Genomic DNA, 21,031 nt, shown 5'->3' on the forward strand with positions numbered 1-21,031 from the left:
AGATCTGAGGTCAGTCTCAAGTCTGTGTGTGTGTGTGTGTGTGCGTGAGAGTGTGTGTGCGTGCGTGACAGTGTGCGTGTGTGTGTGTGTGGTGTGTGTGTGTGTGTGTGTGTGTGTGTGTGTGTGTGTGTGTGTGTGTGTGTGTGTGTGTGTGTGTATGTGACAGTGTGCATCATTCTCTCTACTCACCCTGCTTCATGGTGAACTTGTGGACCTCCTTGGCGAAGTACTCCTCCTCTTCCTCTAGTGTGTGTGTGGTGGGCTGCGGCTGAAGTTTCTGCTCCTCGCTGAGCTCCACGGTGCTGTTGTAGAGAGAGAGCAACGCCACAGGGATGTCCTTCTCCACTCCTGTCTGCCCCTCCTCTGGCTCCTTGGCCATCCTCAGCTTGGAGAGGATCTGTCCCCTGATCGCCTCGATGCGTTTCTTCTTAACCAGCTCCAGGTCTAGAGTCTTACAGGTGGACATGCTGTTCACACTGCCCGCCAAGCACAGCGCCGCCAGGCACGTAATGGTTAAACACACCAGTCTCATGGTTCGTCTGTCTGCTTCTCAACACCTTTCTTCTTCAGCGCTCTTTTTTTCTCTCTCTCTCTCTCTCTCTGTCTCTCTGTCTCTGTCTCTCTCTCTCTGTCTCTGTCTCTGTCTCTGTCTCTGTCTCTGTCTCTCTCTCTCTCTGTCTCTGTCTCTGTCTCTCTCTGTCTCTGTCTCTGTCTCTCTCTCTCTCTCTCTCTCTCTCTCTCTCTCTCTCTCTCTCTCTCTCTCTCTCTCTCTCTCTCCCCCTCAGGGAACAGTGAATCAGTCAGAGTGTAAGTGTGACTGACGCAAGGTGTTTACACACCAGAACAATTAAAGGTCTGTGGTGACGAAGAGAGTCCCTTAGCCTAATGCCCCACACTGCTGCGGTGACTGCTGTTATTGCTGTCACTGGTGAGAAAATCACCTGAGTCTCCTCTGAGTCAGAAAGGGAGAACCCCCAGACAGACAGACAGTCATACAGACAGACAGCCCGTGACTCAGCCTCGAGTAGGGTTCGTTTTTTTTTAGTCAGGTAGAAAGGAGAGTGATGTCTACGACGCTGAAACAACGGCTAGGTCAGAGAGAGAGTTGTCAAACAGAAAGAACCCTCACAGCACAGAACAGCACTTCCTAGACTCTAGAGACGGTCACCACACTCCGACAACGACCCAAAACAACTGGTAACGACCCGGCCACCCCAGAGAGGAGCGAAAACAGCGAGACTATCTGATTCCACCTCAGTATAACTTCAATCTTGTCTCACACTAGGATAATACATGCAGACTTCCTTTAGAGCACATAGAGCTGGCTGGGCTTTATCTTTACAAGCTCTCAGAGAGTTACAGAGGACAACTGACTTGTCACTTGAGTCTGTTCAAACAGCCAAACCCTGTCCTGTAGCTAGTAACTCTACACAACACATACTGCTGTGCCTGCTCTGTGTTCCTCTAACAAAGAGAAACAGGGACCGAGGCTGAACTGAACAGACTACCTGTTTCAACAAGGACAGCGATTCTATAAACTTAGCAGAAAGACAAGTTGAGATGTTCACAATACCCCACTAGTTGACTATAGAAAATGACTCGACAACATAAACCAGGATGGATCTCTCTGTTAATAATGAAAGGAAGGTAAGAAATGAACAGACCAGACCAGCGCGTGCGTCGTTGGGAAGGTGAGTGATGGTACGAGCCCGAGCCTGGTTAGATGGAGACAAGTTCCAGACCATCTCACACCGCCACAGTGATCGGATTGCAGTGTCTTTTTTCGTCCACTCCCTTCACTGCTCTGTCCGTTTATCTCTCCTGTTCTTTACGTCCTCTCTCTCTCTTTATGCTCACACTCTCTCTCTCTCTCTCTCTTTATGCTCTCTCTCTATGTCCTCTCTACTGCTTCTCACTAGGAGTGAAAATGTTTCTCTTTCTTTCTTGTCCTCTGTCAGAGCACGGGTTTTACACCCTCCCTCTATTTAACTCTCCCCCTATTCCCTCTCTCTCTCTCTCTCTCTCTCTCTCTCTCTCTCTCTTCCTCCCTCTCTTTTCACCAGCACCCTCTCTGTCTCTCTGCAAGTCAGAGCTCGCTGATGACAAAATTATTTGTGTTCCACTAACCTCTAAGACTCCCTGTTCTCTCTCTCTCTCTCTCTCTCTCTCCCTCCCTCTTTGTCTCTGTCTCTCTCTCTCTCTCTCTCTCTCTCTCGTATTTTTTTCTGGTTTCTGTTACTTCTCTAATAGAGCGTATTTCTCCGCCCAGGAAATGAGGTTAACGGCTGCTGTGTAAAACATCTGCTGTTAAAGAGACTGCTGTTGCCTGTATATCTCTCCCTACCTCTGTCTTTGTACACTCTTTGAATAAAGGGTTCCCGAAATACTTTTTCGTCTGTCCACATAGGATAACTTTTTTGGGGTTTTGGGGTAGAACCCTTTTTGGTTCCAGGTAGAACCCTTTTTGGTTCCAGGTTGAACCCTTTTTGGTTCCAGGTAGAACCCTTTTTGGTTCCAGGTTGAACCCTTTTTGGTTCCAGGTTGAACCCTTTTTGGTTCCAGGTAGAACCCTTTTTGGTTCCCGGTAGAACCCTTTTTGGTTCCAGGTTGAACCCTTTTTGGTTCCAGGTAGAACCCTTTTTGGTTCCAGGTTGAACCCTTTTTGGTTCCAGGTAGAACCCTTTTTGGTTTTTATGTATTTTGGGTTTTATGTAGAACCCTCTGTGTAATGGGTTCTACATGGAACTCAAAATGATTTTTCCTACGGGAACAGCCAAAGAACCCTTTAAGTTCTAGATAGGACCTTTTTTTTCTAAGAGTATATCTCTCTCTCCCTCTCTCTCCCTCTCTCTCTCTCTATCTCTATACCTGTTCCCTCTCTCTCTCTCTTTAACTCCCCCCCCCCCCCCCCCCCCCCACTCTCTCTAACACACAGTCTCTTAACTGTCTGGCAAAGTACTAGTGCTGATGGACAAGTCAACAAGGTTTGCATGGTACCAGTGTCTGGCCAGCTGACCACCTGTATTCACCTAGCGCCAGTGGAGATGACAGGCTGCCAGGCATACAGAGAGAGAGAGAGAGCTGCTCCACTCAGACCAACAAACAGACAGGGAGAGAAAGCTGCTCCACTCAGACCAACAAACTGACTGACAGACAGACAGACAGACAGACAGACAGACAGACAGACAGACAGACAGACAGACAGACAGACAGACAGACAGACAGACAGACAGACAGAGAGAGCTGCTCCACCCAGACAGACAGACAGACAGACAGACAGACAGACAGACAGACAGACAGACAGACAGACAGACAGAGCAGCTCCAGAGCTGCTCCAGACAGACAGACAGACAGACAGACAGACAGACAGACAGACAGACAGACAGACAGACAGACAGACAGACAGACAGACAGACAGAGAGAGAGAGCTGCTCCGCGCGCGCAGACAGACAGACAGACAGACAGACAGACAGACAGACAGACAGACAGACAGACAGACAGACAGACAGACAGACAGACAGACAGACAGACAGACAGACAGACAGAGAGAGAGAGCTGCTCCAGACAGACAGACAGACAGACAGACAGACAGACAGACAGACAGACAGACAGACAGACAGACAGACAAGACAGACAGACAGACAGACAGACAGACAGAGAGAGAGAGCTGCTCCAGACAGACAGACAGACAGACAGACAGACAGACAGACAGACAGACAGACAGACAGACAGACAGACAGACAGACAGACAGACAGACAGACAGACAGACAGACAGACAGACAGACAGAGAGAGAGAGAGAGCTGCTCCAGACAGACAGACAGACAGACAGAGAGAGAGAGCTGCTCCAGACAGACAGACAGACAGACAGACAGACAGACAGACAGACAGACAGACAGACAGACAGACAGACAGACAGACAGACAGACAGACAGACAGACAGACAAACAAAAAAGAGACAGACAGAGAAGGAGTGAATTCACTGCATGTATCCTCATTATAACTACTACTTACGTTACATTTTGATAAAACCTGATGTTTTACATCTCAAATGTTAGTTCAATTCAGTATTATAAATACATGCTACTACCAGCCGACCCAACCCTCCACTCCTTCACTAGCCTAGAGGAGGACCCAACCCTCCAGTCCTTCACTAACCTAGAGGAGGACCCAACCCTCCACTCCTTCACTAACCTAGAGGAGGACCCAACCCTCCCCTCCTTCACTAACCTAGAGGAGGACCCAACCCTCCACTCCTTCACTAATCTAGAGGAGGACCCAACCCTCCACTCCTTCACTAACCTAGAGGAGGACCCAACCCTCCACTCCTTCACTAACCTAGAGGAGGACCCAACCCTCCCCTCCTTCACTAACCTAGAGGAGGACCCAACCCTTCACTCCTTCACTAATCTAGAGGAGGACCCAACCCTCCACTCCTTCACTAATCTAGAGGAGGACCCAACCCTCCACTCCTTCACTAACCTAGAGGAGGACCCAACCCTCCACTCCTTCACTAACCTAGAGGAGGACCCAACCCTCCACTCCTTCACTAATCTAGAGGAGGACCCAACCCTCCACTCCTTCACTAGCCTAGAGGAGGACCCAACCCTCCACTCCTTCACTAACCTAGAGGAGGACCCAACCCTCCACTCCTTCACTAACCTAGAGGAGGACCCAACACTCCACTCCTTCACTAGCCTAGAGGAGGACCCAACCCTCCACTCCTTCACTAATCTAGAGGAGGACCCAACCCTCCACTCCTTCACTAATCTAGAGGAGGACCCAAACCTCCACTCCTTCACTAATCTAGAGGAGGACCCAACCCTTCACTCCTTCACTAATCTAGAGGAGGACCCAACCCTTCACTCCTTCACTAACCTAGAGGAGGACCCAACCCTCCACTCCTTCACTAACCTAGAGGAGGACCCAACCCTCTACTCCTTCACTAACCTAGAGGAGGACCCAACCTTCACTCATTCACTAACCTAGAGGAGGACCCAACCCTCCACTCCTTCACTAACCTAGAGGAGGACCCAACCCTTCACTAACCTAGAGGAGGACCCAACCCTTCACTAACCTAGAGGAGGACCCAACCCTCCACTAACCTAGAGGAGGACCCAACCCTTCACTCCTTCACTAACCTAGAGGAGGACCCAACCATCCACTCCTTCACTAACCTAGAGGAGGACCCAACCCTCCACTCCTTCACTAATCTAGAGGAGGACCCAACCCTCTACTCCTTCACTAACCTAGAGGAGGACCCAACCCTCCACTCCTTCACTAATCTAGAGGAGGACCCAACCTTCCACTCCTTCACTAACCTAGAGGAGGACCCAACCCTTCACTCCTTCACTAACCTAGAGGAGGACCCAACCCTCCACTCCTTCACTAACCTAGAGGAGGACCCAACCCTTCACTAATCTAGAGGAGGACCCAACCCTTCACTAACCTAGAGGAGGACCCAACCCTTCACTCCTTCACTAATCTAGAGGAGGACCCAACCCTCCACTCCTTCACTAATCTAGAGGAGGACCCAACCTTCCACTCCTTCACTAACCTAGAGGAGGACCCAACCCTCCACTCCTTCACTAACCTAGAGGAGGACCCAACCCTCCTCTCCTTCACTAACCTAGAGGAGGACCCAACCCTCCACTCCTTCACTAACCTAGAGGAGGACCCAACCCTCCACTCCTTCACTAATCTAGAGGAGGACCCAACCCTTCACTAATCTAGAGGAGGACCCAACCCTCCACTCCTTCACTAATCTAGAGGAGGACCCAACCCTTCACTCCTTCACTAACCTAGAGGAGGACCCAACCCTTCACTAATCTAGAGGAGGACCCAACCCTCCACTCCTTCACTAATCTAGAGGAGGACCCAACCCTTCACTCCTTCACTAACCTAGAGGAGGACCCAACCCTTCAGTAATCTAGAGGAGGACCAAACCCTTCACTAACCTAGAGGAGGACCCAACCCTTCACTCCTTCACTAACCTAGAGGAGGACCCAACCCTTCACTAATCTAGAGGAGGACCCAACCCTTCACTGCTTCACTAACCGAGAGGAGGACCCAACCCTCCACTCCTTCACTAATCTAGAGGAGGACCTAACTCTTCACTCCTTCACTAACCTAGAGGAGGACCCAACCCTCCACTCCTTCACTAACCTAGAGGAGGACCCAACCCTCCACTCCTTCACTAACCTAGAGGAGGACCCAACCCTCCATTCCTTCACTAACCTAGAGGAGGACCCAACCCTTCACTAATCTAGAGGAGGACCCAACCCTCCACTCCTTCACTAATCTAGAGGAGGACCCAACCCTCCACTCCTTCACTAATCTAGAGGAGGACCCAACCCTCCACTCCTTCACTAATCTAGAGGAGGACCCAACCCTCCACTCCTTCACTAATCTAGAGGAGGACCCAACCCTCCACACCTTCACTAACCTAGAGGAGGACCCAACCCTCCACTCCTTCACTAACCTAGAGGAGGACCCAACCCTTCACTCCTTCACTAATCTAGAGGAGGACCCAACCCTCCACTCCTTCACTAATCTAGAGGAGGACCCAACCCTCCACCCATTCACTAATCTAGAGGAGGACCCAACCCTCCACTCCTTAACTAACCTAGAGGAGGACCCAACCCTTCACTAACCTAGAGGAGGACCCAACCCTCCACTCCTTCACTAACCTAGAGGAGGACCCAACCCTCCACTCCTTCACTAACCTAGAGGAGGACCCAACCCTCCACTCCTTCACTAACCTAGAGGAGGACCCAACCCTCCACTCCTTCACTAATCTAGAGGAGGACCCAACCCTTCACTCCTTCACTAATCTAGAGGAGGACCCAACCCTTCACTCCTTCACTAATCTAGAGGAGGACCCAACCCTCCACTCCTTCACTAATCTAGAGGAGGACCCAACCCTTCACTCCTTCACTAATCTAGAGGAGGACCCAACCCTTCACTCCTTCACTAATCTAGAGGAGGACCCAACCCTTCACTCCTTCACTAACCTAGATGAGGACCCCACCCTCCACTCCTTCACTAATCTAGAGGAGGACCCAACCTTCACTAACCTAGAGGAGGACCCAACCCTCCAGTCCTTCACTAATCTAGAGGAGGACCCAACCCTCCACTCCTTCACTAATCTAGAGGAGGACCCAACCCTCCACTCCTTCACTAACCTAGAGGAGGACCTAACCCTTCACTCCTTCACTAACCTAGAGGAGGACCCAACCCTCCACTCCTTCACTAACCTAGAGGAGGACCCAACCCTCCACTCCTTCACTAACCTAGAGGAGGACCCAACCCTTCACTAATCTAGAGGAGGACCCAACCCTCCACTCCTTCACTAATCTAGAGGAGGACCCAACCCTCCACTCCTCCACTAATCTAGAGGAGGACCTAACCCTCCCCTCCTTCACTAATCTAGAGGAGGACCCAACCCTCCACTCCTTCACTAATCTAGAGGAGGACCCAACCCTCCACACCTTCACTAACCTAGAGGAGGACCCAACCCTCCACTCCTTCACTAACCTAGAGGAGGACCCAACCCTTCACTCCTTCACTAATCTAGAGGAGGACCCAACCCTCCACTCCTTCACTAACCTAGAGGAGGACCGAACCCTCCACACCTTCACTAACCTAGAGGAGGACCCAACCCTCCACTCCTTCACTAACCTAGAGGAGGACCCAACCCTCCACTCCTTCACTAACCTAGAGGAGGACCCAACCCTCCACTCCTTCACTAACCTAGAGGAGGACCCAACCCTCCACTCCTTCACTAATCTAGAGGAGGACCCAACCCTTCACTCCTTCACTAATCTAGAGTAGGACCCAACCCTTCACTCCTTCACTAATCTAGAGGAGGACCCAACCCTTCACTAATCTAGAGGAGGACCCAACCCTCCACTCCTTCACTAATCTAGAGGAGGACCCAACCCTCCACTCCTTCACTAACCTAGAGGAGGACCTAACCCTTCACTCCTTCACTAACCTAGAGGAGGACTCAACCCTCCACTCCTTCACTAACCTAGAGGAGGACCCAACCCTCCATTCCTTCACTAACCTAGAGGAGGACCCAACCCTCCACTCCTTCACTAACCTAGAGGAGGACCCAACCCTTCACTAATCTAGAGGAGGACCCAACCCTCCACTCCTTCACTAACCTAGAGGAGGACCCAACCCTCCATTCCTTCACTAACCTAGAGGAGGACCCAACCCTCCACTCCTTCACTAACCTAGAGGAGGACCCAACCCTTCACTAATCTAGAGGAGGACCCAACCCTCCACTCCTTCACTAATCTAGAGGAGGACCCAACCCTCCACTCCTTCACTAATCTAGAGGTGGACCTAACCCTCCACTCCTTCACTAATCTAGAGGAGGACCCAACCCTCCACACCTTCACTAACCTAGAGGAGGACCCAACCCTCCACTCCTTCACTAACCTAGAGGAGGACCCAACCCTTCACTCCTTCACTAATCTAGAGGAGGACCCAACCCTCCACTCCTTCACTAATCTAGAGGAGGACCCAACCCTCCACCCATTCACTAATCTAGAGGAGGACCCAACCCTCCACTCCTTCACTAATCTAGAGAAGGACCCAACCCTCCCCTCCTTCACTAATCTAGAGGAGGACACAACCCTTCACTCCTTCACTAATCTAGAGGAGGACCTAACCCTTCACTCCTTCACTAACCTAGAGGAGGACCCAACCCTCCACTCCTTCACTAACCTAGAGGAGGACCCAACCCTCCACTCCTTCACTAATCTAGAGGAGGACCCAACCCTTCACTCCTTCACTAATCTAGAGGAGGACCCAACCCTCCACTCCTTCACTAACCTAGAGGAGGACCCAACCCTCCACTCCTTCACTAATCTAGAGGAGGACCCAACCCTCCACTCCTTCACTAATCTAGAGGAGGACCCAACCCTTCACTCCTTCACTAATCTAGAGGAGGACCCAACCCTCCACTCCTTCACTAATCTAGAGGAGGACCCAACCCTCCACTCCTTCACTAATCTAGAGGAGGACCCAACCCTCCACTCCTTCACTAACCTAGAGGAGGACCCAACCCTCCACTCCTTCACTAATCTAGAGGAGGACCCAACCTTCACTAATCTAGAGGAGGACCCAACCCTCCACTCCTTCACTAATCTAGAGGAGGACCCAACCCTCCACTCCTTCACTAACCTAGAGGAGGACCCAACCTTCCACTCCTTCACTAACCTAGAGGAGGACCCAACCCTCCACTCCTTCACTAATCTAGAGGAGGACCCAACCCTCCACTCCTTCACTAATCTAGAGGAGGACCCAACCCTCCACTCCTTCACTAACCTAGAGGAGGACCCAACCCTCCACTCCTTCACTAATCTAGAGGAGGACCCAACCCTTCAGACAACAGACAGACAGACAGACAGACAGACAGACAGACAGACAGACAGACAGACAGACAGACAGACAGACAGACAGACAGACAGACAGACAGACAGACAGACAGACAGACAGACAGACAGACAGACAGACAGACAGACAGACAGACAGACAGACAGACAGACAGACAGACAGACAGTGATAGAGAGACAGTGATAGAGAGACAGAGAGAGAGACACAGTGTAACAGAGAGAGGCAGTGTAACAGAGAGACAGGGAGAGACAGTGTAACAGAGAGACAGAGAGAGACAGAGAGAGACAGTGTAACAGAGAGACAGAGACAGTGTAACAGAGAGACAGAGACAGTGTAACAGAGAGACAGAGACAGTGTAACAGAGAGACAGAGAGAGACAGCAGCTCTGTGAACATTCTCATACACCTCCACATAAACTTAACTGCCACATTGATCACCTTGGTGGAAAAGGTGCAATGATAAAAGACAGTAGAATATCAGTAGGCATATCGTCCAACACTAAAGTAGTTACCGGTTGGTTATATTCATGGTCTCACATCGCCACCTGATGGTCAAGACAGGTACTGAATACTAATGATGTCGCTGGAGGATTCCGGAAGGACAACTGAATAAGTGAATATTAATATTAATTATAATAATAATAATATATAATTCATAATATTATTACTGTCTTATTACTGAATTACTTTCCCCCAAGACGAAATCGGAGGAACGGCCTGTGGATCTGTCTCCGTCCGTACGTTTGTTTCTACATTTAGTAGTCCCATGTGATATCTCAGACAGCACTGAGCCAATGTTGAGCACACTTGGAAATCTTAGGGCTCGCGAGTGGCACGGCGGTCTCAAGGCACACTGCATGTCAGTGCTAAAGACATCACTACAGACACCCTGGTTCGATTCCAGGCTGTATAACAACAGGCCGTGATTGCGAGTCCGATGGGGGGGGGGGTGCACAATTGGCACAGCGTCGTCCAGGTATGGCCGGTGTAGGCGTCATTGGAAATAAGAATTTGTTCTTAATTGACTTGCCTAGTTAAACATTTTTTTTTTGACCAATTGGCCCAAGGCTGCATCATTTGTGTTTACTTGCCTTGTCTTTATTTGATGATAACACAAGCTGACCGGCTCGGTTTGACCACAGGTCTCCTGCGCACCAACAGACTGTGTTAGCCCACTGAGCTGAAGCCTAGGCACTTAGTAAGGGAGATAACACGTCTAAGGTTAAAGGTTACTTGTCACATGAATATGGTTCCACCAAATCCAAACCACCTCCATTTCAACCACAGTTTTGAATCCCAAAACATCCTTCTTTGGCAACTCAACTTCTTTCCTTTAGTGGTTTTCACACAAGCGGATTTCTTATTTCTCCGCCTCACTGACTCCTCGCCCCCCCCCCCCGCCGTCGTCACCCCATACCCCTTCCCAGTCAACCTACACTCACAGATAACACCCTTGGTGTCATGTTTCTTACCGAACCATGACAAAACGTTCAACAAATTGACTAACGGAGTCCCAGTACCAGTCCTGTTTCAGCTCTGTGGTACAGAAGTGTCATTTTTCTCATTAATCTCTTTCCCAACTTCCTCTTCCACCAGGGCCAGTATCATCAAGTAACACATGTTGTTCTGTGATAGGCCAGGGAGATGTGGTCAGCAAAAACCCTGAACCATGATGCCAGAACCTTCACAACATCTCCAGCTAACGGCAGGTTGGATCAGTCACCATCCGGTCTCAGACACACAGACTCCCAGCTGAGTGTCGGGACAGCTAGTCTATAAATCACCTTCTCACTGCAGCGTCGGGACAGCTAGTCTACAAATCACCTTCTCACTGCAGCGTCGGGACAGCTAGTCTATAAATCACCTTCTCACTGCAGCGTCGGGACAGCTAGTCTATAAATCACCTTCTCACTGCAGTGTCGGGACAGCTAGTCTATAAATCACCTTCTCACTGCAGCGTCGGGACAGCTAGTCTATAAATCACCTTCTCACTGCAGTGTCGGGACAGCTAGTCTATAAATCACCTTCTCACTGCAGCGTCGGGACAGCTAGTCTATAAATCACCTTCTCACTGCAGCGTCGGGACAGCTAGTCTATAAATCACCTTCTCACTGCAGCGTCGGGACAGCTAGTCTATAAATCACCTTCTCACTGCAGCGTCGGGACAGCTAGTCTATAAATCACCTTCTCACTGCAGCGTCGGGACAGCTAGTCTATAAATCACCTTCTCACTGCAGCGTCGGGACAGCTAGTCTATAAATCACCTTCTCACTGCAGCGTCGGGACAGCTAGTCTATAAATCACCTTCTCACTGCAGCGTCGGGACATCTAGTCTATAAATCACCTTCTCACTGCAGCGTCGGGACAGCTAGTCTGTAAATCACCTTCTCACTGCAGCGTCGGGACAGCTAGTCTATAAATCACCTTCTCACTGCAGTGTCGGGACAGCTAGTCTATAAATCACCTTCTCACTGCAGCGTCAGGACAGCTAGTCTATAAATCAGCTTCTCACTGCAGCGTCGGGACAGCTAGTCTATAAATCACCTTCTCAGCTGAGTGTCAGGACAGCTAGTCTATAAATCACCTTCTCACTGCAGCGTCAGGACAGCTAGTCTATAAATCACCTTCTCACTGCAGTGTCGGGACAGCTAGTCTATAAATCACCTTCTCACTGCAGCGTCGGGACAGCTAGTCTATAAATCACCTTCTCACTGCAGCGTTGGGACAGCTAGTCTATAAATCACCTTCTCACTGCAGCGTCAGGACAGCTAGTCTATAAATCACCTTCTCACTGCAGCGTCAGGACAGCTAGTCTATAAATCGCCTTCTCACTGCAGTGTCAGGACAGCTAGTCTATAAATCAGAGTTTTTCCCCACAAAAGGGCTTTATTATCGACAGAAATACTCCTCAGTTTCATCAGCTGTCTGGTTGGCTGGTATCAGACGATCCCTCAGGTGAAGAAGCCGGATGTGGAGGTCTTGGCTGGCGTGGTTAAATGTGGTCTGCGGTTGTGAGGCCAGTTGGACGTACTGCCAAATTCTCTAAAACGACGTTGGAGGTGGCTTATGGTAGAGATATGAACATTCAATTATCTGGCAACAGCTCTGGTGGACATTTCTGCCAATTGCACGCTCCCTCAAAACTTGAGACATCTGTGGCATTGTGTTGTGTGACAAAACTGCACATTTTAGAGTGGCCTTTTATTGTCCCCAGCACAAGGTGCACCTGTGTATTGATCATGCTGTTTAATCAGCTTCTTGATACTGTCAGGTGGGTGGATTATCTTGGCAAATGAGAACTGCTCACTAAAGGGGATGTAAACAAATTAGTGCACAACATTTGAGAGAAATAAGCTTTTTCTGTGTATGGAACATTTCTGGGATATTTTATTTCAGCTCATGAAACATGGGACCAACACTTTACAATGTTGCGTTTTATATTTTCGTTCAGTGTAGATTGTAGTTATTCCCAGTTCATGATGTATTTTATATGCTATTGCAGGGAATGTAACTTGCATGGTATGATGATGGAGGCTAGGCCTATTGTAGATATTGCAATATAGCTTACAATGAACAAATTTAAATTATGCATTATTTCACATCAATATTGGACATTATCCCATTTGACGTAAAGCAACCAAGCCCCAACATATATGTTTAAAGGCAGCACCATGTGTAACTAATGGACAGGTTAAGTAGATATTTTACTGTATCTTGAATTGACCAGGGACTGTAACTATGGTAGTCACCTTATCACCTCTCAGACGCGTTTCCATGGGAGCGAACAGGTGCACTGAGACTGGAGTCGCCGACGTCAATAGGTGTAGGCTGTGTATTTGTACATTTGTAAAATAGAACATCGACAACATAATATGATTACAGAACGGATGCTACAGACCAAGAACAGGATATTAGAGATTTTTTTATCGAAACGGGAATGACAGGTTGGTTACCCGGTAACCAAGGAACCGATGTTCGCAAAGCGCCCAGAGTTAATCCCAACGAAGTGGAAACGAGAACCACTCTGTTGAAATGAATCGGTCTACCGGAGAGAACAGCGCGTTAATAATAACGACGTCAATCGAAGTCAGCCTATAATTGGAAATTAAGTTGAAAGCGGTATTAGCGGAAATACTTAATATACCTGCGGCTAAAGACTTCATGGGGTGCTATCGTATTCGCGTGGATGTACATATAATTGGCACTTCCACTTGATGAGAGCGCTCTGAGTCAACACAGACAACAGTAAGTACATATAGTGATTGTAGTGAGTGGGATGTACATTTCTCCGAAATAACAGCTGAAAAGTAGTGTAGTCCCTCCTGTGTAGGGCCTCAGTTGAACAGGACAGATCTGAAGGCTACGTATTCAGAATATCAATTCAAAAGAGCCTTCCTATTAGACTCCAGCTGTATAGTATGATGACAACAAATCATCAAAGACAAAGGGGGGGGGGGATGTGTGTGAATGTTGTAAGTGTTTTTGTGTGTGACAGGTCAACATTCCTCACACTGCCTGATGGAGAAGTACGAAAAGCTGGCCAAGATTGGCGAGGGTTCGTACGGCGTGGTGTTTAAATGCAGACACAGAGAATCCGGACAGATAGTCGCCATCAAGAAGTTTGTTGAATCAGAGGATGACCCAGTCATCAGGAAGATAGCTCTGAGGGAGATACGCATGCTGAAGGTAGGAGAGATAAACACCAGGCTCTTATAACACACACACACACACACACACACACACCACCCTCTCACCACCCACTGTGTTGATCCCTGCAGCAGCTGAAGCATGTGAACTTGGTGAATCTCCTGGAGGTCTTCAGGAGGAAGAGACGTCTCCACCTGGTCTTTGAGTTCTGTGAGCAGACCGTCCTGAACGAGCTGGACCGACACCCCCGTGGGTATGTTAACTCTTATCACCCTGTCATAACTCCCTAACCCTGTGGGTATGTTAACTCTTATCACCCTGTCATAACTCCCTGGCCTTTGTGTTGGTCTAACTCTCTCCCTCTCAGGAGCTCTATGACTGAACGCCAAGATCATCTTTCCTGTGTCATTTAGTGACTCCTGAAGTCATACACTTTGCCTGGTGGTTAGTCTGACCACTAGGCTGGACAGAATGAGGTAGAGGGAGGGAGAGATACGGGGACAGAGAGAATGAGGTAGGGGGAGGGAGAGGTACGGGGACAGAGAGAATGAGGTAGGGGGAGGGAGAGATACAGGGACAGAGAGAAAGAGAGGGGGAGGGAGAGATACGGGGAGAGACAGAATGAGGTAGAGGGAGGGAGAGATATGGGACAGAGAGAAAGAGAAGGGGAAGGGAGAGATAGGGGGACAGACAGAATGAGGTAGAGGGAGGGAGAGATATGGGACAGAGAGAAAGAGAGGGGGAGGGAGAGATAGGGGGACAGACAGAATGAGGTAGGGGGTGGGAGAGATAGGGGGACAGACAGAATGAGGTAGGGGGAGGGAGAGATACGGGCCAGAGAGAAAGAGAGGGGGAGGGAGAGATAGGGGGACAGACAGAATGAGGTAGAGGGAGGGAGAGATAGGGGGACAGACAGAATGAGGTAGGGGGAGGGAGAGATACGGGCCAGAGAGAAAGAGAGGGGGAGGGAGAGATAGGGGGACAGACAGAATGAGGTAGAGGGAGGGAGAGATAGGGGGACAGATAGAATGAGGTAGGGGGTGGGAGAGATAGGGGGACAGACAGAATGAGGTAGGGGGTGGGAGAGATAGGGGGACAGACAGAATGAGGTAGGGGGAGGGAGAGATACGGGCCAGAGAGAAAGAGAGGGGAGGGAGAGATAGGGGGACAGACAGAATGAGGTAGAGGGAGGGAGAGATAGGGGGACAGACAGAATGAGGTAGGGGGAGGGAGAGATACGGGACAGAGAGAAAGAGAGGGGGAGGGAGAGATAGGGGGACAGACAGAATGAGGTAGAGGGAGGGAGAGATAGGGGGACAGACAGAATGAGGTAGGGGGAGGGAGAGATAGGGGGACAGACAGAATGAGGTAGGGGGAGGGAGAGATAGGGGGACAGAGAGAATGAGGTAGGGGGAGGGAGAGATACGGGACAGAGAGAAAGAGAGGGGAGGGAGAGATAGGGGGACAGACAGAATGAGGTAGGGGGAGGGAGCGATACGGGACAGAGAGAAAGAGAAGGGGAGGGAGAGATAGGGGGACAGAGAGAAAGAGAGGGGGAGGGAGAGATAGCGGGACAGAGAGAATGAGGTAGGGGGAGGGAGAGATACGGGGACAGAGAGAAGAGGAGGGGGAGGGAGAGATAGGGGGACAGACAGAATGAGGTAGGGGTAGGGAGAGATAGGGGGGCAGAGAGAATGAGGTAGGGGGAGGGAGAGATACGGGGACAGACAGAATGAGGTAGGGGGAGGGAGAGATAGGGGGACAGACAGAATGAGGTAGGGGTAGGGAGAGATACGGGACAGAGAGAGAGGAGGGGGATGGAGAGTTACGGGGACAGAGAGAAAGAGGTAGGGGGAGGGAGAGATAGGGGGACAGACAGAATGAGGTAGGGGTAGGGAGAGATAGGGGGGCAGAGAGAATGAGGTAGGGGGAGGGAGAGATAGGGGGACAGACAGAATGAGGTAGGGGTAGGGAGAGATACGGGACAGAGAGAAGGAGAGGGAGAGATAGGGGGACAGACAGAATGAGGTAGGGGTAGGGAGAGATACGGGACAGAGAGAATGAGGTAGGGGGAGGGAGAGATACGGGGACAGAGAGAAAGAGGTAGGGGGAGGGAGAGATAGGGGGACAGACAGAATGAGGTAGGGGTAGGGAGAGATAGGGGGGCAGAGAGAAAGAGGTAGGGGGAGGGAGAGATAGGGGGACAGACAGAATGAGGTAGGGGTAGGGAGAGATACGGGACAGAGAGAAGGAGAGGGAGAGATAGGGGGACAGAGAGAATGAGGTAGGGGTAGGGAGAGTTACTGGGACAGAGAGAATGAGGTAGGGGGAGGGAGAGATAGGGGGACAGAGAGAATGAGGTAGGGGGAGGGAGAGATAGGGGGACAGAGAGAATGAGGTAGGGGTAGGGAGAGATAGGGGGGCAGAGAGAAAGAGGTAGGGGTAGGGAGAGATAGGGGGGCAGAGAGGAGGAACAGCGTCTGAACTACGTGGTGGGAGACCGTTGCTAAGAGACACTAAAGACAGAGAATGTTAGAGGAAATAGTCTTGTGTCAGCATACTTTAATTTAAACATACACACACACACACGCACGCACGCACGCACACACGCCCCCACACACACACACACACACACACACACACACACACACACACACACTATTACAGAAGTGAAAAGTAATATACTAGATGTCGATAAAGCTATGAGACAAAATAACTCAAAAAGTTAAACAGATAACCTTTCTAGCACACAGACATTAGAAGTATTTGGTGTTTTATTAGGATCCCCAGTAGCTTGTTGCAAAAGCAGCAGCTACTCTTCCTGGGGTTCCACATCAAAACATGAAACATAATACAGAATGACATAATACAGATACATCAATAGACAAGAACAGAAAGTTGTGTTTGTGGCAGAAGTTGACGGCCTGCGGCGTCTGCTACGGTATACTCTTCAGCTGAACGTCAGCGTTTCATAGAACACACACACCCCTCTTACCCCACACACTCTCCGTTCCCAAGACAAAGGGCAGTGTGTATTATGTAGTGAGAAAGCTTCCTCCCTCGCTGGCCTCGCTACAGGTCCTTTTACCCAGAATGCCACGCAGCAGAAACTCAAGCCGCCCCTGAAAACAAAAGCTGCGGTTGGTAGGGGCGACATGCCCCCAGTTGCCCCGGGTGATAGGGAACTGTTTAAAGCAGCAGTCCATTTGGATGTAAAGAGAAAGGATCTGAGAGCATAACAATATCACGATGATTATATAGGAACATTACAGTAACATAACAATATCACGATGATTATAATGATGATTATAATGATGACTTCACAGTAACATTACATATCACGATGATTATAATGATGACTTCACAGTAACATAACAATATCACGGGATGATTATAATGATGACTTCACAGTAACATTACATATCACGATGATTATAATGATGATTATAATGATGACTTCACAGTAACATTACATATCACGATGATTATAATGATGATTATAATGATGACTTCACAGTAACATTACATATCACGATGATTATGATGATGACTTCACAGTAACATTACATATCACGATGATTATAATGATGATTATAATGATGACTTCACAGTAACATTACATATCACGATGATTATAATGATGACTTCAAAGTAACATTACATATCACGATGATTATACAGTAATATTACATATCATGATGATTACAGTTGAAGTCAGAAGTTAACATACACCTTAGCCAAATACATTTAAACTCAGTTTTTCACAATTCCTGACATTTAATCCTAGTAAAAATTCTCTGTCTTAGGTCAGTTAGTATCACCACTTTATTTTAAGAATGTGAAATGTCAGAATAATAGTAGAGAGAATTATTTATTTCAGCTTTTTATTTCTTTCATCACATTCCCAGTGGGTCAGACGTTTACATACACTCAATTAGTATTTGGTAGCATTGCCTTTAAATTGTTTAACTTGGGTCAAACATTTTGGGTAGCCTTCCACAAGCTTCCCACAATAAATTGGGTGAATTTTGGCCCATTCCTCCTGACAGAGCTGGTGTAACTGAGTCAGGTTTGTATGTCTCCTTGCTCACACACTTTCAGTTCTGCTTACAAATGTTCTATGGGATTGAGGTCAGGGCTTTGTGATGGCCACTCCAATACCTTGACTTTGTTGTCCTTAAGCCATTTTGCCACAACTTTGGAAGTATGCTTGGGGTCATTGTCCATTTAGAAGACCCATTTGTGACCAAGCTTTAACTTCCTGACTGATGTCTTGAGATGTTGCTTCAATATATCCACATAATTTTCCATCCTCATGATGCCATTTTGTGAAGTACACCAGTCCCTCCTGCAGCAAAGCACCCCCACAACATGATGCTGCCACCCCCGTGCTTCACGGTTGGGATGGTGTTCTTCGGCTTGCAAGCCTCCCCCTTTTTCCTCCACACATAACGATGGTCATTATGGCCAAATAGTTCGTTTTTTGTTTCATCAGACCCGAGGACATTTCTACAAAAAGTACGATCTTTGTCCCCATGTGCAGTTGCAAACCGGCTTCTTCCTTGCTGAGCGGCCTTTCAGGTTATGTCGATATAGGACTCGTTTTACTGTGGATATAGATACTTTTGTACTTGTTTCCTCCAGCATCTTCACAAGGTCCTTTGCTGTTGTTCTGGGATTGATTTGCACTTTTCACTCCAAAGTACGTTCATCTCTATGAGACAGAAAGTGTCTCCTTCCTGAGCGGTATGACGGCTGCGTGGTCCCATGGTGTTTATACTTGCAATTTTTTTTTCTGAGGTCTTGGCTGATTTCTTTTGATTTTCCCATGTTTTCAAGCAAAGAGGCACTGAGTTTGAAGGTAGGCCTTGAAATACATCCACAGGTACACCTCCAATTGACTCAAATGGTGTCAATTAGCCATGACATCATTTTCTGGAATTTTCCAAGCTGTTTAAAGGCACAGTCAACTTAGTGTATGTAAACTTCTGACCTACTGGAATTGTGATACAGTGAATTATAAGTGAAATAATCCGTCTGTAAACAATTGTTGGAAAGATTACTTGTGTCATGCACAAAGTAGATGTCCTAACCGACTTGACAAAACTATAGTTTGTTAACAAGAAATTTGTAGAGTGGTTGAAAAAAAACGAGTTTTAATGACTCCAACCTAAAGTGTATGTAAACTTCCGACTTCAACTGTATGTGTTTCTGAACTATTGACAACAACTAAGTGCCCCTCTGTAACCTCTGACCTCTGTGTGTTCTATGAAACGTCCTGTTGTGTCCTGGTCCAGGGTCCCTGAGGTCCAGCTGAAGAGTATACTATGGCAGACGCTGCAGGCCGTCAACTTCTGCCACAAACACAACGTTAGTTTCAACTAATTCTTACTTCTAATGTCTGTGTGCTAAAATGGTTATCTTTTAACTTTTGAGTCATTTTGTTTCATAGCTTTATTGACATCTATATTACTTTTCACTTCTGTAATTGTGTGTGTGCGTGTGTGTGTGTGTGTGTGTGTGTCTGTGTCTGTGTCTGTGTGTGTGTGTGTGTGTGTGTGTGTGTGTGTGTGTGTGTGTGTGTGTGTGTGTGTGTGTGTGTGTGTGTGTGTGTGTGTGTGTGTGTGTGTGTGTGTGTGTTGCAGTGTATTCATCGGGATGTGAAGCCAGAGAACATCCTTCTCACCAAGACAGGAGTCATCAAACTCTGTGACTTTGGATTCGCCAGGATCCTCAGTAGGTCACACACACACACACACACACACACACACACACACACACACACACACACACACACACACACACACACATACACACACACACACACACACACACACACACACACACACACACACACACACACACACACACACACACACACACACAGACACACACACACACACACACCACAGCCCGTGAGTATGTTTGTGTGCATTTAGCGTTCTATGTCTCTCTAGTGACTAATTCAACAAGGAGCCTAAAGATATCAGCTGTTGTTTTGGCCTCCTCACTTCCACAGCAGGAAAGTGTAGGGAGGAGAGAAGAGGAGAAGAACCAGCCAGTCAGCCGGCCAGTCAGCCTGTTAGACAGTCAGCCAATCAGCTAGCCAGTCAGCCAGTTAGGCAGTCAGCCAATCAGCTAGCCAGTCAGCCAGTTAGGCAGTCAGCCATTTAGGCAGTCAGCCAGTCAGCCGGTCAGTCAGCCAGTCAGCTAGCCAGTCAGCCATTTAGGCAGTCAGCCAGTCGGTGTGTCTCTCTCTCTCTCTGTGTAATGTACATGTTATTCAATGCTCTCTCTCTCTCTCTCTCTCTCTCTCTCTCTCTCTCTCTCTCTCTCTCTCTCTCTCTCTCTCTCTCTCTGTGTAATGTACATGTTATTCAATGTCTCTCTCTCTCTCTCTCTTTCTCTGTGTAATGTACATGTTATTCAATGTCTCTCTCTCTCTCTCTCTCTTTCTCGCTCTCTCTCTCTCTCTCTCTCTCTCTCTCTCTCTTTCTCTGTGTAATGTACATGTTATTCAATGTCTCTCTCTCTCTCTCTCTCTGTGTAATGTACATGTTATTCAATGTCTCTCTCTCTCTCTCTCTCTCTCTCTCTCTCTCTCTCTCTCTCTCTCTCTCTCTCTCTCTCTTTCTCTGTGTGTAATGTACATGTTATTCAATGTCTCTCTCTCTCTCTCTCTCTGTGTAATTTACAAGTTATTCAATGTGTCTCTCTTTCTCTCTCTCTCTCTGTGTAATGTACATGTTATTCAATGTCTCTCTCTCTCTCTCTCTCTGTCTCTCTCTCTGTCACGGATTCCCCCGGTACTGCTGCTCATTCTGTTCACCAGTTCCGGAGGTCCACGTCACCGGCCTTCTAGGCTTCACTGAACTGGATTCATTATCATCAACCCCGGACTGTCTTTTCTGATTACACACAACCTGGTTCCCATTTCCCCTGATTAGTATGTTATATATGTGCCCTCTATTCCCCATT

At 48.4% G+C, this 21,031-nt stretch overlaps 2 protein-coding genes across 3 annotated transcripts in view; one reads left to right on the plus strand and one right to left on the minus strand.

Moving 5' to 3' along the window:
• The window catches only part of tgfb1a (transforming growth factor, beta 1a), a 43,226-nt gene extending 41,024 nt beyond the window's left edge, over positions 1–2,202 (minus strand). For both annotated transcript variants that reach the window (XM_014215446.3, XM_014215445.3), the window contains exon 1: positions 190–2,202. In XM_014215446.3, the coding sequence (XP_014070921.1) occupies positions 190–532 (343 nt within the window). In that variant the 5' untranslated portion in view covers positions 533–2,202. The remainder of the gene's footprint in view (positions 1–189) is intronic.
• A 6,917-nt stretch (positions 2,203–9,119) lies between these two features.
• Positions 9,120–21,031, plus strand: part of LOC106613336 (cyclin-dependent kinase-like 1) — a 28,855-nt gene continuing 16,943 nt past the window's right edge. The window contains exons 1-4 of the mRNA XM_045724882.2: positions 9,120–14,092; positions 14,185–14,306; positions 19,351–19,423; positions 19,699–19,789. Of these exons, the coding sequence (XP_045580838.1) occupies positions 13,925–14,092; positions 14,185–14,306; positions 19,351–19,423; positions 19,699–19,789 (454 nt within the window). The 5' untranslated portion in view covers positions 9,120–13,924. The remainder of the gene's footprint in view (positions 14,093–14,184; positions 14,307–19,350; positions 19,424–19,698; positions 19,790–21,031) is intronic.

The sequence above is a fragment of the Salmo salar genome, chromosome 09, assembly GCF_965601325.2.
Source record: "Salmo salar chromosome 09, fSalSal1, whole genome shotgun sequence".
Classification (NCBI taxonomy): Eukaryota; Metazoa; Chordata; class Actinopteri; order Salmoniformes; family Salmonidae; genus Salmo; species Salmo salar.